At 36.6% G+C, this 18,716-nt stretch overlaps 1 protein-coding gene across 1 annotated transcript; it reads right to left on the reverse strand.

Annotated features, from left to right (window-relative positions):
* Positions 1-309: 309 nt before the first annotated feature.
* Positions 310-16,074, reverse strand: RRH (retinal pigment epithelium-derived rhodopsin homolog). The gene is made up of 7 exons (XM_004748079.3): positions 14,934-16,074; positions 9,852-10,042; positions 7,811-7,910; positions 6,821-6,974; positions 5,778-5,946; positions 2,592-2,770; positions 310-1,407 (listed from the first exon to the last, which is right to left on the reverse strand). The coding sequence occupies exons 1-7, from the start codon at positions 15,037-15,039 to the stop codon at positions 1,293-1,295; spliced, it is 1,014 nt and encodes a 337-aa protein (XP_004748136.1). The 5' UTR covers positions 15,040-16,074; the 3' UTR covers positions 310-1,292.
* Between the last annotated feature and the right edge of the window lie 2,642 nt (positions 16,075-18,716).

The following is an 18,716-nucleotide window of genomic DNA, read 5'->3' on the forward strand; positions in this document are numbered from 1 at the left end:
TTTGCTCAGTTAAAATAAAACACCATAGATTTTATTTGATTCTTTTTTTAAGATTTTATTTACTTACTTAAGAGACACAGATCACAAGTAGGCAGAGAGGCAGGCAGGCAGAAAGAGGGAAGCAGGCTCCCCACTGAGCAGAGAGCCCAATGCGGGGCTCGATCCCAGGATCCTGGGATCATGACCTGAGCTGAAGGCAGAGGCTTTAACCCACTGAGCCACCCAGGTGCCAGAATACCACAGATTTTAAATGTCCACTATTTAAGCAATAGTCATTTAAAACAACAAATACATGAGTCTACAAATGCATTCAACATTCAACAATGTTTTTTATTGATCACCTACTATGTGCCAGGCAAAATGCATCTACCTGCTAAGGATACATCAAAGAAAAGTAAACAGTTATCAATGGACATAAAGTCTCAGTTAAGCAAGACAATATGTTCTACAGATCTGCTGTACACATAGTTACCAATACTGTATTGTACACTTAAAAACTGGTTAAGAGGACAGAACCATGTTGTGTTCTTGCTGCAATAAAATAAATTCCAGACAAACAAAATAGGAAAAAGAAGAACAAATATAAACCCCCCATGATTAAATTAATCCTAGTGGCAAATATATGGAAATACATACACAGAAAAATGTAAATTAAAAATGCAGAATACATAATAATATGCAGAGATTACATTGCTATGTAAGGTATATATGTGCATCAGCTAATGTGATTTAGAAGCAACAGTGTTTAATATTTTTGTTAAATAGTAGAAATTAATAATTGTATTACAATTTTAGAAGTGTGAAATGCTTAAATATTTTTCCATCTACCTAGGAACATCCAACAACTCATTTCAGTAATTTACTTATTGAAGACTATTATTATTGTTGTTATTATTAATTTATTTTAACATTAAAATAGTGGCTACTTCTAATCTAATGGAGAGCCTAGACAAGTTAGCAAGTCACTGATACAGTATAATGAATCCCATGATTGGGAGAAAGGGAATGGGCCTTAATCTCACATGCCTAGAGTCATCAAAGAAGATGAACAGTAAATGTACATGAAGAAAGTAAGCAATCACTACAATAGCCATCCCATAAATAGAAGAATGAGGAGCTAAACTTGGGGAATTTAGGGTCTAATAAAATAATCTAAAAAAAAAAAAAAAGAAAAAAAAGAAAATAATCTATGTTTGCATCTGATCTAAACAGGATCATATTTAAAATAAAACTAAACCACTGGGGAATAAGGTAAATAAAATATTTTGACACTGTGTACTTTTTCTTTTACTTCAGTTTCTTCCAGAAGCCAGTGGATTTTGAGATACATCCATTGGTAAAATACTCATCATGGGTGTTGCTTGGTTAGTCTGACATTTGAACATGGCGAACATTGCCTTCCGAAATCTACAGTAAGAAAGGGGAAATCTGGCATGATCCTATAATGACTTGGAACTTTTAAAGCATTTTCAAACATGGCTAAGATGCCTCTACTGCTAACTGAGATCTCAAAATACATTTTTGCCTCCAATTTTAACATCTGTCAAGAACATTCATGAATATATGAAGTATACGGTACAGTTAAATACCAGTTTTGCCCCATTGATTATAAACATTGAAGACACTTATTAAAAATCAGTATGTATTAAGATGACACTTCAAATGTCAGTTAAAATTCACTTGAACTAAGGATGTATATTTCACATGTTTGTTCTTCTGAGCAAAGGCCAGGTGAAATTAAGGGGAGCTTGAGAACGACTAATCTTTCCAAAAGAACTACCAATGGACTCTGAATTTAAAATATGTTGTTTATGCTTCTTATGTGATCTGTTTGGTCTTAAAACTTTTTATGTTTCTCTGTGTACCTGTAGCTAAAGCTGTTCTCCAAAAAAATGTGCTTAAGTACAAACGTTTGCATTTTAGGACGAGATTGCCTGGCCTCTACTGAGATTTTTTTGAGCCAATATTTAAGGACAATAAATTGGTTATCCCATCTTTTAGCAGTAACAGGAAGTAAAATAATCTAGGCTTCACTGAGGAGCCAGAAATCTTTGCTAAGTTCAGGATTCTTTATTATCCTGAATAACTACCCACTCCTGAAGCCCTTTTATTTTAGCTTGGAGTTTTTCTCTTGCATTTGAATATCTTCTAATAAATATGCAACTATACCACCCACTTGTGGAGCCCAACTTTGCCTTCCTCACTTTGTCCACTTTCTGATAATAAAACCACTCTTTTCTTTGGAAAAGCAATTCCATGTACTGGGGAAGGGATAACCATGAGAACTAAGCAGAGCCCACCAACAACCTTCCAGCAGCTTTTCTGCCGGAAAGCCATCTGAATTTGGGGAGACATACCTGGTAGAACTTGGGTCTTGGGTTGCTATAATCCTCTCCCCTTCATATGGGAAGAGGCTGTCACAGAACTGGAGCTCAAGGCATTTAAAGGCCTAGATGCTTCTCCAGTTGCATGAGCCAAATTTTTACACTAGTTTAAAGGAGTTTCTGTCACTTACCTCCCCCAAAATCTTTTTAACAGTCTTTCTATATCCATTTTTTTTTTAATTTAAAAGCATCGTAAACATTACTTACTTTTTGTTAGCAACCACGTAAATACAGGGATTGTAGAATGTAGAAGATTTTGCAAACAGCGGAGCTATGATGGCCATTGAGGGAGGAATCTTCTTTGGGTCACCAAAAGAAGCCCATAAGCACACGATGGAATAAGGGGACCATGCCACCAGAAACATGAGTATCATTATCACAGACATCTGTAAAATAAATCAATATTTGGCAAACCCGATATCTAAAATACTGAAGTAGCTACTATATTTAAAATAGCATGAATAATTACCTAAATAGAAATTTGAATAAGTTTATGTTGTTGATGACATAGAGGAAAATCTGAACTTTTCCAAACCTTGTTGTACTTTGCTGCTGTGCCTTGAGTCCTCTATGATAGCAAGAGCTTGTTAAATGGATAGAATGTTAAACAATGTAAAGTATGTCCTCTTTCTTTTAGTGTGCTAGAGAAGAATACAAAAGCTGGCTTTGATGACAGGCAGATTAAAATGCACTCCTGACCCATATCTAGTAATTGTGCTATGGACCGCCGGCATTGTGCTGCTTCCCTCTCACTGTCTTTACCTGCTAATCTGAAAAAAATAACTTTCTAGCTTTGTAAATTCAATCTGGAAAAAAATGAAATATTGCCATTTTTAACAACATGGATGAACCTAGAGAGTATTATGCTAAGTGAAATAAGTCAGAAAGAGAAAGATTAATACCATATGATTTCATTTATATGTGGAGTCTAAGAAACAAAACAAATGAACAGACAGAAAATGAAAATAGACTCATAAATACAGAGAACTGGAGGTTACCAGAGGAGAGGAATATAGGAGGATGGGCAAAATTGAGGAAGGGGGTTAAGTGGTACAAACTTCCAGGAATAAAATAAATAAGTCATAGGGATGAAAAGTGCACAGCATAGGGAATATAATCAATAATATTGTAATAACATTGCATGGTGACAGATGGTAACTACAGTTACTGCAATTGAATCACTATGTTGTACACCCGAAACTGGTATAACATTGTGTGTCAACTATACTTCAATAATAAGTTGTTTTTTTTTAAGATACAAAAAAAAGTGGTGCAGAAATTCAGGGGAAACAAGAAATGTGTGATGAACAGAAGGAAAATGTAAATATGTACATAATACTATCACAGAAAGAAGATATACATCCATAAAACAAGAAGATGAGGCAACGGGAAAGGAGTAGAGGATGTGAAATTAACTCTTTTAATCTATAATAACCATTTTTATCCTTTACCCTAAAAAAGGGCACAATTTTAAAAATGCAATTGAAAGGCTGAATGATGGGGTTAGTTAGTATTAGGGTAATGAGGTGAGTTATGTTAAGTACAGGGTCAGACCCTGTCTTCAAAATTTTCTATTTTGTTCAATATGGGGTTTTTTAAACTAATTTTTTATTTAAAATCAATTAATTAACATATAGTATTAGTTTCAGAGGTAGAGTTTAGTGATTCATCAGTTTCATATAATACTCAGTGCTCATTATATCATGTGCCCTCCTTAATGCCCATCCCCGGGTTACCCATCCCCCGGGTACCCATCCCCCTTCCTACCTCACCTCCAGCAACCCTCAGTTTGTTTATTTCCTACAGTTAAGAGTCCCTTATGGTTTGTCTCCCTCTCTGATATGATATTAAATTTGATTTTTAAAAAATACTACATTAACTACTTTTTTGGGGGGATTGCTGAGTTGTTTTGGTGCTGTTTAAATTTCGCACCAAGGCTTGAGCCTCACTTTTCTCACCCAATCCCAGACCTGGACATGGTTGAGGAAATCTTACAGAAAGTAGGAACAAAAACAAAGTCCAAGACAGGGACAACATAGAGAGAAAATCTAAGAAAATTAGAAGATATTTTCAGGAGATTCAGTATAAAAAAACAAAAATAAAAACAATAAACAGAAAACAAACAAACAAAAAAATCTTCCAGAAAAAGAGGACAGAAAAAAACAAGAACAAACAAAGAAACAAAAAAACATGGAAAGGAAATCACCAGAGAAATAATACAAGAAATTTCCCAGAAGGGGGAGACTTAAGTCTTGAGTCTTCATATTGAAAGCACTCGCTAAGTACCCAGAACATGGGTGAATAAAGAGCCCCCTCAAGACACATCAGCATGAAATTTCCAGAAAATTTGAGACACAGAGATGATCCTCCAAGCTTCCAGAGAGAAAACATAGAACACTACAAAGGGTCAGTCACCATAATGCTGTGAGCCTTTGCGAGAGCAACACTGGAAGCTAGTGGACCCTAGAGCAATGCCTTCAAAATTCTTTGAAAATCATTGTTCTACTTAAAATTCCATGTGAGGCAAACAGTCAAACATGATCATAGAATTAAGACAGTTTCAGACAACAAAATCTTTAAAAATTTACCTCCTATAACCTCCTCAGAAATGTATTTTAGAATGTGCTCCACCAAATGAGAGTGAGTACCCCCCCGAAAAAGGAAGACATGCAAGCCAGAAAACAGGTGATCCAACCCAGGAGAGAGGCCACAGGCATTCTCAGCTGTCAATAAGGAGATCGGAGGATGCCGGCAGTCATCTTAGAGAAGGGCCAGCGTAGAGCAAGATGCGGGAGAGTCACAGCAGGAGGGAAGGTTCCAAGAGAAGGATAAAGTCAATTAGTCTCTAATGCATTTGAAAATACAGAGAGGAGATTGATGCTTCTGGTGGGGAGTTCAGAGATGAGTTAGTGACCCATACACAGAACAGTGAGCAAACAAAACTATGGGGGTGTGGGAAGGATAGGGAACAGAAGAGGGGACTGAGAGGGGGAAGAGAAAGAAAATGATTAACCCCAAAAGAAAAACAAAATAAAAAAAAAATACAAATCACAGAACCATAAAGAGATCTGCAATAAACAAAATTTAGGTAGTTACAGTAAGGTACAATTATGTAACCAAATATTATTAACATTATGCTGACAAGATGAGGAGAGAGAAAGGTTGGGGTGGAGGAATAGGAAAGGTGGTGTAAGAGAAATAAATTCTCACTATCCATAGTAGGAAATCAAGAGTATTAGCAAACAAAAATATCTGAAATGGCAGATAGGCACATCATTTAGAAATACGGAGACAAACATAAGAAGAAAAGTCAGAGAGCAAGAATCAGGTGGTGGGGAGAGGGGATTGTAATATGGACCACATATGCGTAAATTAAGAATTTTAATGTCTTACCTTTGTTACATCAACCTGATCTGACCAATCTCTGTTGAGGTACTCAGTACAGTTACTAGTAGTACGATATTTAATGGATCGAGTGACATGGTAATAGCAGTAAAACATCACCATCAAGGGCACAATAAAATTTACTGCAATAACTGTCATCGTGAAAGAAACAAAAGATCTGAAAGAAAAGAGAATCACCAAATCACTACTTGTTTATTGTGCTGAATAGGGGAAAGGAAACGGAACAATTATTAAAAATAACTGTAGCACTGTTCAACAGTCACTGTATTAAGTAATGTAGGAGGAATATTTAATTGGTTCATTTAGATTAGGGGTTCGCAAACTATGGCCTGTCTTCTTTATAAATCACCTTTTACTGGAACTACATTTATCTACACACTGTCTACGTCCACTTTCACAGGCAGGGTTGAACAATCTTAACAGAGACAGTCTTGTCCATAAAGCCTACAATATGTTCTTATTGACCCTTTACAGAAAGTTTAAGATTTAGATTTAGTTGGAGAGTTAGAAATTTTCTACCCATTATTCTGGGTCATCTTTCATTTTCTTTAACAAACTAAGTTACCCTCTTCTCCCTGGTAAATACAGAAGAGCATCACTAAGGAGCAATCCGGTCCTTACAGTGACTGTGCCTTTGCCTTGTCATTCCAGCTTTATCACCAGGTCATCCTGAAAAGATAGTAGGGGGTCCACCTGGGCTTTCAGCAGAACCACACGCTGTCTAGTGATACTAATGCTCCGTTTTTCCCTTTCAGATTCTACCCCTGAGATACCAACACGGAAGGGCGGTCTATACGCACTTGGCTGCCACAGGAGAGAGAGGACGGTAGAGGGCAAGGGAACAAGGGAGCTGGATGGCCTTTACTTGCAAACAAGTGTAATCTGATGCTGAAATCACACCATCACTACCAAGGAAGCACTCGGCCACACTCTGTATGGAAAACATTTGATCTGAGCTTAAATTTGAAATGATGAGAAACTGTCTACATTAGAAGCATTTGATTATTTTAAAGTGAAAATGTGTCTCTTACGCATCATTCTTCCGCCAGTTTATGGTACAAGTAGCCCCAGTAGGATCTGGGGCATAGCTAGCCCACCCTATGATAGGCATCAAAGCCCAAAAGAGACCATTGAGCCAGGCCCCTAGAATCATGCCGATGTAAGTGTTGGTGGTCATTCTTCTTCCTATTAACAAACAGATGAAATATTAGCATCATTTGCCAATGATGGAATTCATATCTTCACTTTGTTTTAACTGATTATTCAAAGTTATTAGGTAGATTCTTTACAAAGCACGTTAGTTCACTTAGCGCCTTCTACATGAATTCATACTCAGGTTAAAAAAAAAAAAAGGCATTTAAACTGCTACCTGAATGATAAAAAGGATTAGCCAGAGGACAAGCAGGAAGAAGCATTCTCCAAGGCCAGGGAAAACAGCACTTACAAAGATCCTGAAATGCGAAAGGCCTAGGCCAGTACCCCAAAGCGAGGGGACGCCAGCCAATGCTGGCGAAAGATAGCCAGGGGCCAGACCACATGGAGCCTTGGAGTTTGGGCTGTGAAATTTGGATTTTATTCTGAGTATCATAGGAAATCATTGAAACTTTTGAACAAGGATTATCAGAGAAACAAGAGTGACTATGCAGTCTTAATGCAACTCATTACATTTATATTTTATTTTATTTTATTTTTTAAAGATTTTATTTTTGCACGCGAGAGAGAGAGTGTACACGAGCAGGGAAGGGGCAGAAGAATCAGACTTCCCACTAAGCAAGGAGCCAGATGCCGGAGCATTCAGAGCAAGCACACAGGCAGGGAGAGCGGGAGAGGGAGAAGCAAACAGGGTTCCATCCCAGGCTCCATCTCCACCCCTGGGATCATGATTTGAGCTGAAGGCAGATGCTTAACTGACTGAGCCACGCAGGTGCCCCAATCATTACATTTTTATTTTAAAGTGCATATGTGTTCAGTAGTACTTAGGCCAGAAATGATTCGCTGAAAAAGCTAAGTAAGGGTTATACCTGTGTCCGGACTACAGATGGTCAGGTATCGATCTATGGCCACAACAGTGAGTAATCCAATGCTTGCCATTCCGAAAAAGATATTCAGCCCGGCATAAATCTAAAAGTCAAAGTTGGAAAGAATACACCATTCTACACACCCTCCCAAGAGATACTTACATTTTTATTCCATGGCTAGAGTACATTTTAGGGACATTGAATGGTTTTTATTTTAATAATTTTAGAATACATTTTCCATTGTCATATTGTAACTGACTTATTAAAGGCATGTATGGAAAGTGTTTTAGGTCTTCATTAATTAAAATAAACTTAAAAAAAATTTTTAAGACTTAAAGTAGAACTTCTATACAACATATTCTATAAACATAGTGCAAAATAAACCACAAATCAGGCGCAGTGCAGATAACCAACGGAATACTAGTGTTCACAAGATAGAGAATTCAACAAGAAGAAAAGACAAACGAAAAATGGGCTGTTCACACAGGGGAAACCTGAATGTTTATGATACAAGATGTAAACCACAATACACATTCAAAGAAGTGCAGATTATTAAGGTACCCCTATATACCCAACAAATGACAAAAAATTAAAAATCTGACAATCCCCAGCATGGGAGAGAATATGAAATAGTAGTTCTCATAACTGGCATACCCATTTTGGAGAGCAATTTGGCCACATCTGATGAAACTGAGGATGAATATTCTCTACAACCCAACCATCCTTCTCCTAAAGCAATATGTCTTAAACTCTTAGACATTGTAGGAGACATAAGAATGCTTACTGAAGCTTTGTTTGTGACTGAAAACAAATGGAGTAAATGCTTAATAACAGAAAAATAAATACATTGGGGTATATTCATAAAATGGAATATCATAGAGCAGTTAAAGTGAGTGACTTACAGCTACATCCGTCAACATGGATAAACTTCGAAAACATGGTGTCATATAAGACGACTGCATCATGTACACAACATATTATTTTATAGAGAATTTGAAATATCTTAACAGTATAGTTTATGTACTAAGATAGACAGACATTCATGGAAGAGAAGGAAGGCTGGGGATAGTAGGCAGCAGCCTTCAACAGTACTATTCAAATTTTAGATCTTTATTATTTTAAAGATTTTATTTATGTATTTGAGAGACACCATGTGTGCACACACACGTGCACACATGCGTGCACATGAGCAGGACGGTTAAAACTATAAACTGGACTCTGCACTGAGCACGTGGAGCCAACACAGGGCTTGATCTCAAGAACCTGAGACCATGACCTAAGCTGAAACCAAGAGAAGGTCCTTTAACCACCTGAGCTACGCAGGTGCCCCTCAAGTTTTTTATCTTTAAAAAGCTGAACAACCTGAGGCACATATTGCAGAACATTAAGATTTAACAAAACCAGGTGGTACATACATCAGTATTCATTATTCTATTACTCTCATTTTATTCTCTGTAATTTTATAGCTTAAAATAGTAAACTGTTTTAAAAACTTGGGCCAAAAGCCTTATCTCCCTACTCTCCTAACATGAATTAATATATATAATATATATTAATACATTAATATATATAATATATATTAATGTATTAATATATTATTTCCTGGCCAGTAAAAATAATAACGAATATAATTAGTTGCAAGTCCATTGGAGGACTGTCCATAGAGGGGGACAAAACTGATAGCTTAATTACATTACTTAGATATTATGATACTGTCATTAGATAGTTCATTATTTCCAATGAAAAGTTTTTTGAATATGTGGATTTTTACTTATCTTCTCTAGCTGAATGCTGATTTTTTTGTTTTTTTTTCCTTTGGGTAAGGGAAATTTTGAAAATATAATGAATGCTACCAATGTCATTTCTCTTTTACTAAGTAATGTATTTCCCAGTCACTTCTGAAGCTATTTTCTGTAGGACTACTTTATCTATTATCCTACGTGATCTTATTTGTTTGAAACCCTTGGAATTTCTTTTTTTAAGACATTTAAATTTACATCTCTTTACTATTTTATTTTGCTTTCATTCCAATGATCTCCAATACCTGGCATCCTGCATATCCAAATTTCCAACTTCCATACAGATCTGAAGCTGCTGACATAGGATATCCAATGCTACTGACCCCTATATCAGTAACAGCCAGGTTAATGATAATTGCATTTGTGGGTGTCCGAAGTTCCTTGTACTTAATGAAGATGCCCAGAACTATGAGGTTGCTGAAAATACTTATTATACCTGAGAACATATACAAAAAAAAAAAATCACTTTGTTTAATTTGAATATTTAGAAGTAGTATCAAAATTAAATATTTAAGCCCCCTCAAAAGCAAAGCAAATCCATTTTAGTTCATTTACTGGAGGAGCTCCAACTGTTCTTAAAATTGGTTGTAATATCTTCCCAGCCCTTCAGTGAAATAGAAATAATTAAATTGAAATGAAGAATCTACCAACTGCATACAGAGTACTGAAGGCCAGTTCTACTGTCCTCACTGTTTATCATGCTGCCCTTGAAATTCCTCCCATCTTTCATGATACCACCTCCGCTGATTTTTAAGATACATGTATGACTATACCATCTCTTTTGGCAGTCTAACTTCCTCCTCCTCCTTCCTGAGGCCTGAGGCTTTTCCTTCTCTATAGTTTCCTTTCTCAAGCCTCATCTATCAATTCTACCCTAACAATTCTGTCACTTTCCAGCCCTGACCCATGCTCCAGTTCCATGTCCCTTTTCATTCAACTCATTGCCATTTACTAGGATCTACCATGTACAAGATCATATGACTGTTTCAATATTTCTGGAAGCTCAGTGTATCCAAACCTGAGTACCTCATTCAGTGTGCACAAACACAGACCTCTAGAGAAGGCACGCTGCAAGGTTTGACTATTCAGAAAGGGAATTGGGCTTTTAGGTACACTGAGAATCCTCACAGGTGACACCTTCCTAGTCAAGTTTCCACAGTCTGGAATCTGACTCAGCCTTGGGGACCCAGAAACTCACTGTTGTCAAGAATGTTGTCATAGAATGGGCTGGACTCAGGTAGACAGATGACTGAACTTCATAATCAGAATGGCAGTGTATTGTTGAATGAACTGGACACCCACGTTAACTCATTTAACAACCTCTACATGCTGCAAGGGGTGCATAAACATCCTGTAAGCCAGATGTGGGTCATATACTAGGTCCTAACCATTGGGGAGTGAGAGGGAAGGTTTCCAAGCACCAACACACAAAAGTACCAGCTGAGGAAGAACTTCCACTTCATCTTGGCACCTCAGTCGAAACTTCCTCTTAGCATCCGTGACACTAATCTTCCAGATTCCTATTTTTTCTCTCCGTGCTGTTGGTGGAATAAGCTGGCTACAACAGAGAATTAGCCACGTTTCTTCTCAGAGCTTCAATACTCCCTGTTGGCTGTACGATAAAAGCCCACATATCCCAACCTGATAGCCAGGTTTTCACCTTCTCTAAGCAAATTTCCACACTTGCCAAACAAGCCATCCAAGTCTAATTATTTATCAGACACAAGGCTTGTTGTAAAGCCTATCTCACTTGGAACACCCTATTTTTTTCCTGTACCTATACAAATGCTCCTGTACCTATACATCCTTCAAAGTTCTATTCAAGCCCAGCTCTGCTCTAGAGCTTTCCCCTACCTACAGTAATTCTCCCTTCTCTAAATTCCCAAAGCGCTTGCTTATATTATACACTATTCATTTTATGTGATGCTATATTTAACTTTTAGGTATTCCTGGCCTTCTCATTTAGATTTCAGGTTCCTAATGACTTCTGTGTTCAATGAATATGTGGCATATAGCAGATTTATTTAATAAACAGACCACAACTGAAACTCATATTGTTTAATTTCTATCATTCCTGCAGAGCATAAGTAAGGCACAGTGATAGCAAATTTGGTGATTCTTTCTCAAGACTTTATTTTTAAGTAATCTCTACATCCAATGTAGGGCTAGAACTCGCAACCCTGACATCAAGAATCACATGCTTTACCAACTAAGCCAGCCAGGTGCCTCTCTTTGGCTCTGATTTTAGCATCAAGTACTGTAGCAGGAATACAAGAAATACTCCAAAAAGCATAATGAAGAATCTTTCTAAGCTAACTACTAATTGGCGATTTTGAATCAGATAAAACATAATACGGTAAGTTGTTGCCTACCGAGTACACAACCAGAAGTAACTGTACTTTGGGGAAGGTCTTAGATATAATGGGGGGTATGAGTTGAACAATTTGGTCTTTTTCTCTCAGCTATCTCAAGCTCTCTGCTCTAGTTTCTTAACGGCAAGTATTTTCTAATGGGTAGTAACAGATCATTTAATAGGTCTAAATTAATTTCCTCTTAGCCTCTGGCTTTCTTACAATCTCTTGGTAGATCCTACTTACTCTACACCTGGCTTTCCTTCTCCATCTCCACCTTCTTAAATATGTGCATCATCCAAGCTTCTTAGACCCCCTTCTTTTCACATTGACCACATAATCTGTGATTTCATACATATCCGAGGCTATATGCTGCTCTTTTCCAGACTGACCTCATAAAATTCAAAATTCAAGCCCACATGTCCACTGGACATCTCTCACGCTGAACCAAGTGAATTTTCTCTTCCTTCTTCAAACCTGTTCTTCCACACATGTATTCCTGGTGAATAGCTTCACCATCTAACCACAGGAGTCCCCAAACAGAAAACCTGTCTTCACTGATACTCCCTTTCCCTCTCCCTCAATTGCCACATCCAACCATCAGTTCTAACTTCTGGCTCTTGAATATGTCTACTTCTCTCCTGATTGCCACTTCTCACTTCTCGGGATCCTTCTTAATCACACAGGGGCTTCCTATGTGGTCTCTTAGCTACTAGTACAGCATTATTTCTAAAATGCAAATGGAATCGTGTCATTCAGGGTCTCCTCATTGCCTTTATGACTTAGGTGATTCTTCATTACCTGGTATACAGCCTCCTCTGCAGCCTAGTATCTTTTACCCATCAATTTACAATTCATCCATAATGAATGTATTTCAGATCATCAATTTACCATGTCCTCTTGCCTCCCAGCCTTACTTGGAGAAAGGGAGCATGCTCAAGCCGGTAAAAGTTTGTAAGAGCTAAAATCTAAGAGAAATATTAAATTGAAAATTGAATTTTAAACAACAGATCTAATAAACTCTTGGTAAAAGTAACAAATGAAATAAATGCTTTAACTAAATTCTTCTCATAGCTTTGGTTTTGATTTGGAAATATAAGTGGGTTTTGTTAAAAAGGGGACCTAAGAAAACTAGGGGACCCAGAGAACAATAAATCTTTCAACAGGAGCATAAAGAGATTAGATATGCTCCCTTCAGTTTATCTACCAAAACCGCGAATAACACATACCCAAGGTATTCCTTCATAAAACTGACCGTTGAGATTACACGAGGGCTCTAGAATCAAAATGCCCGAGTTCAAATCCTGGCATAGTTCCTTAATAGATCTGTGTGTGCTGGGTAAGTTAAACTATTTGTCTATATAAACAGTGAAGATAAAACTGATTCACTTACTGACCTGTGTAAGGATGAATTATTCTGTACGTTTAAGTATTTAGAACAGTGTATGTATTCAAATAACAGTTAATAGTGGTAATCAGTGGTGATGGTAGCAGTAATGATCATCGTTGTAGTAGTGGTGGTAAAATTCCTATCATTGTTACTGCTACAGGCTTAAGAACCAGAGAGAACAATTTCTTAACAAGAAATTTTCTTTGCATGCTACTTTTGTAAACAGATCAAAAAAGAAAGCTTTCCTGGTAATCTACAAAAAACTAAACCAAAAGTTTGCATACAAAGTATTTCTATGTAGTTGTAATAAAATTTTCTCTTTAATTAGCAGATTATTTTTTCATATTGTTACAACAAAAATCAAAAAGAAAACAGAACTTGTCCAGTACTTATCCAGTACCTGAATATTTGAAGTATTCAAGTGAACAAGTTAGCATATCATTGAAATTTACAAAAATTAATTGAAGAACCACAATTGCTAGCATAGAAGTAATTGTGAATTATAGGGAAACTAAGCAACTATGAAGTATAAACTGGTTATAGTAGGATTTGTGATACTTTTTCTCTCCACTTTTGAATATATTTGAGAATTTCATATAAGTCAATCCAAAAAATGACAATAAGCCAATGTAACAGTTACTTTTAAAACTCATTAATGAGCATAGAGTTGGAAATGAAGTAACTCCTCAATATAAAATTTATATAATTCAACCTATACATAAAAAAGATTCTATTTCATTTCCCCATCCCTTTCTCCCAACAAACACGCCTTTATCTTAATCCACTGTACATCAATGAGTGTGTCCACATGGGGAGAAAGAAACAAGTATGTGCCCAACACCTACTGTATGTTATTTAGGTCACGTAATTTCACTTTTCTCAACAATACTGACAGTTATCTTATTCTTATCCTGTTTTCAGAAAGAAAATGTAAAAACAGAAAGCTGAAGGAACCTGCTTACTATTGGAAAGGTAAGATACTAAAAGATGAAATTCAAAGCTCAAGAGTTTCCCAATACAGCATATTCTGGGAATGAGCTGAACTTTTAAACTCTGCCCTCAGTGACAGTAGAGTCTGCTCTTTTTATAACTTTAATTTTCTTTCCAAGACCTTTTCATCTTAACTAGAGTCCACCACCAAAGACAAGACTATGAATAGTATTAGAATAGTAAAGGACACAAAAATACATTTTTGTCATGGTACACACTCTTCCCCAATAAAAACCTGACATTGTAATAACCAAATATATGGATGACATATTATTCATTTTACAGAAAACTTTTCTCAGCCCCACTTCACTAATGTTACATTGTTTATCAAGATTCAAAATAACTTGTGGCATTAACCACCATTCACAATGACTTCACCTATCCTTTCACCTACATTCTCTTACTATACAGCCAAGAAATAAGGCAACGATTATTATTCTATTTGCCACATGAGCACCCCAACTCAGGGTAAGTGGCCAACAATATGGAACTTGAAACACTTCTGAACCCATGCTTTTTCTACCTTATGCTGAAAACCTCTGCTTTCCTTCACTCATTCAAAACAAAATAACAGTTAATGGAATAAACCTTCATACCTGCTGTGATCAAGTAAGCTGCAACAATATTGTGTTCAGTCTGTGAAAAGACTGAGCCATCTTCTTGTTTAGAGTCTGTACTGTTGTCTAAATTATTCCTTAGCATTTTGGAGGGAAGAAATTGAGACAGCCTTCATAATGAGCCTTCAATAATTATGAAAATTTTTAAGAACTACTGAAGGAAGAATTTTCAGAACCAATCATTTCCACTTAAAGACCTCAAAGAAGGGCCTTTTCATAGAGGCCCTCCCTTAACAAACTTAATTGGGCTGGAGAGGAAAGGATTTTAATTCCTAGGACAAGGAAAAAGCTTATTAGCAAAATAAAGAGAAATACTAAGCACAGCATTTTAAACAATTGGGGCATCAGACTTGTAGCTAAGGAGATTATCAAGTGCACACCTCCTATTCAAACAATAAACAAACTCAAAATCAGCGGGAGCTGACTTAATTGATTGCTGGTGGAAATCTGAAATCAAGAATTGACCTTGGTCTCCTAACACTTTTCAGATTAAGGGCCCTGATTTCTGCTGAGTCTTTCAAATTTTTCCATGTGTTTCTTTTTCCATAAGAATCTGAATAATCAGACAAACAGAGAAGTGATCTCCTTCCATCTTTCCAAATCTCACTTTCTTAAAAGTAGTAATATTTTCTGGTGTAGATCTTCTGTTTTTCTTTGCTTATGTAAATATGTATTCACACTAATATCGAGGTTTCTCCCACTTTAAGGAAAAACGGGGAGATATGCATTTATAAAATCATTCTGTAACTTGTTTTCCTCTAAAGTCACATCATAAATTCCAGGCCAATAAACCCAAGTCTAACTTATTAATAACTTGTATTTCATAGCATGCATATATATGATCTACTTCACAGCCCACCTTAATTAACCCAATGCTTTGTTATGCACAATTATCAGATAATAATAATCACAGCATCTATCAGCAAAGAATCTGGATTCATCCTGTAAAGTACAGGGCAATTCTAATATTCTGAACCATTTTGTAATAACCCAAAAAGTAATTATGGAAACAGGTTATAATCTACCATGAAAATTGTTAGAAAAAGATATCCCTGGGATACCTGGGTGGCTCGGTTAAGTGTCTGCCTTCAGCTAAGGTCATGATCCCAGGGTCCCAGGATCAAGCTCCACATAGGGCTCCATGCTCAGTGGGAAGCCTGCTTCTCCCGCTCCCACTCCCCCTGCTTGTATTTCCTCTCTCGCTAAGTCTCTTTCTGTCAAATAAATATATAAAATTAAAAAAAAAAAAAAAAGATCTCCCTACAAGCTTCCCCCCCATATTCTTTTATGTCATGTAATATTACTAAAACCTGATTATTTTCGAGTTAATTTTTCAAAATCAGTTAACTTCAGAGAAATGCTAGATATACCAACTAACAGTGTAAACATGTAACAGAACCACTAGAGGGCTATATTTACCCACTTAATTTTATAACCCTTAGAATAGCGCAGCAGGAAAGGACACAAGATAATCCTTTGCCTCAGTTCTTCCAACTATGCATAAAATGAAGCTGAGGGGCACCTAGATGGCTCAGTTGTGTAAGTGTCTGCCTTCAGTTCAGGTCGTGATCCCAGAGTCCTGGGAAAGAGCCCCTGCTCAATGGGTAGTCTACTTCTCCCTCTCCCTCTGCGTTCTCTCCTGCTCTCTCTCAAATAAATAAAATCTTTTTCCTTAAGATTTTATTTATTAATTTGACAGACAGAGATCACAAGTAGGCAGAGAGATAGGCAGAGAGAGAGGGGAAAGCAGGCTCCCCACCAAGCAGAGAGCCTGACACGGGGCTTGATCCCAGGACCCTGCGACCATGACCTGAGACGAAGGCAGAGGCCTCAACCCACTGAGCCACACAAGGCGCCCTTAAATAAAATCTTTTTTTAAAAAATTAAAAAATAAAATGAAGTTGAGCCAGGTTGATCTGTCCCAGATCTTACAGCTAACCAGTACTCAAAATTTCATAAATGTAAAGTAACACTCCGAAGATTATCTATATTAGGGAAGTGAATCTCATCAGATTCCAATATCAAAATATTTTCAAATGACCTAAGGCAATTAACATAACCCTAAAAGGAATTCTCCCCCTTAAAAAAAAAATCTCTGGGTTGTTGGGATTTAAGTTTTGTTTTGTTTTTTTTGCGTTCAATATGTAGAATAAATCACAAATTACTTGTGTTTTCTTTAGTTCATAGGTTCATATTCCCTTCCTTTTCTGTAATGGATTATACCTAGTTGTAGCATTCACTTAAATTTTCCAGAAAGATTTATTTCTAAGAAAAAAAAAAAAAAAAAATTCCAAATTTATCTGCTGTAGATAAAAGTTTCAAAAGTATTAATGTGCTAAGTACTTTGAAACTACTTTTTCATGCTCCTTCATGAGCAATACAGAAAAGCTGTACTGGGATGAGGCTTAGAATACTAAGTAATAGAACTATAAGCATATAACGTTTACATATAGCTCACAATTTTTTAATCCGATAAACTTCAACTGACCTCAAAAGTCAATCCTTTCATAACTCTTCCCAAATTTCGAAGCATATTAAGATCTACTGCTTGTATTCCACTAAACTGTTTAATTACTATGGCAACAAATACATTTTAACATGATGCAAGCAATCAAGATGTTATTCAATTAACAACTCCAAAGATTTAATATGTGAATCATCGAATAATCTTTTGGAATGGAACTCAGTGATATTTACCACACCACAGTACCAAATTCACTGTTAGGCTCCCTAAACATGTGAACTTGATTCAGAACTGAACGTCCCAAAGGAAATCCAGAAAGAACTACTGTAAGGAAGAAAAGGGGAAAATAAGATGTGAGAGTAAAAGTATAAAGATAACCAATGACCAAAGATATACCTAAGGTAAAAGGGGAAACCTTCCAGTAGTTTGTCTATCAACCTACACATTGTTTCCATCATAGACATTTGAGACTTTTAAATATCAAAACAAGTGTAGGACAGTTGCACTATTATTTGTTCTTTGGACAATGCCATCATCACCCCTGTAGTGCTCACGAGGTTTCTTACAAACCAAGAGCAGAAACTCTGGCTGTAACTCTAAATCCAGTTTCAACCCAACATTTCTAAAAAATCAAATAGCCTCCCTTTCCAAGTTCTAAAAACACAACCGCTTCTTCCTGTGAAAAAGTAGTTTTCTTTCTTTTTTTTTTTTAAGATTTTATTTATTTATTTGAGACAGAGCAAGAGAGAGACATGAGCAGGGGGCAGAGGGAGAAGCAGGCCCCTCGCTGAGCAAAAAACCGGATGTGGGGCTCAATCCCAGGACCCTGGGATCATGACCTGAGCCAAAGGCAGATGCTTAACTTACTGAGCCAACCAGGCTCCCCGAAAAAGTAATTTCCCGAATATTTGTTCATTTTATATATATTCATGGCCAACATATTTATTAATTCTGCTGCAATTCTATTAATCAAGAAAGATAAATAAAACCCAAATCACTGACATAGACAATACTATATGCTACCTCAAACAAGTATTCAAGAGTTAACCAAGTATTAATATTAGGTATAGTATGCTAGAAAATTTAAGCAAAGATGGAAATATCATACTTTCTGAGAACAAATACGTGTGGGGGGAAAAAAATCAATGGCAGGGAAATGGTCCTATTATCACAGTATTCTAACTTGTTATCATAGTTACTTCTTGATACTACACTAGCAGTGGGGATCAAAAATCAATTTCATTTGTAATGTCCCTACCCAGGATTCTGAACATGTAACCAGGAATCTGAACAAATAT

Source organism: Mustela putorius, unplaced genomic scaffold (assembly GCF_011764305.1).
Source record: "Mustela putorius furo isolate JIRA1106 unplaced genomic scaffold, ASM1176430v1.1 tig00000868_pilon_pilon_pilon, whole genome shotgun sequence".
NCBI lineage: Eukaryota > Metazoa > Chordata > Mammalia > Carnivora > Mustelidae > Mustela > Mustela putorius.

Bases quoted from the DNA above. Each gene is read 5' to 3' on its own strand.
- RRH (XM_004748079.3), bottom strand. From the start codon at position 15,039: ATGCTAAGGAATAATTTAGACAACAGTACAGACTCTAAACAAGAAGAT. The intron at 6,975-7,810 runs GTATAACCCTTA...GTTTGTTAATAG, and splicing joins CATCTGTAGTCCGGACACAG to GAAGAAGAATGACCACCAAC. The intron at 5,947-6,820 runs GTAAGAGACACA...CTTTTCTTTCAG, and splicing joins AACTGGCGGAAGAATGATGC to ATCTTTTGTTTCTTTCACGA.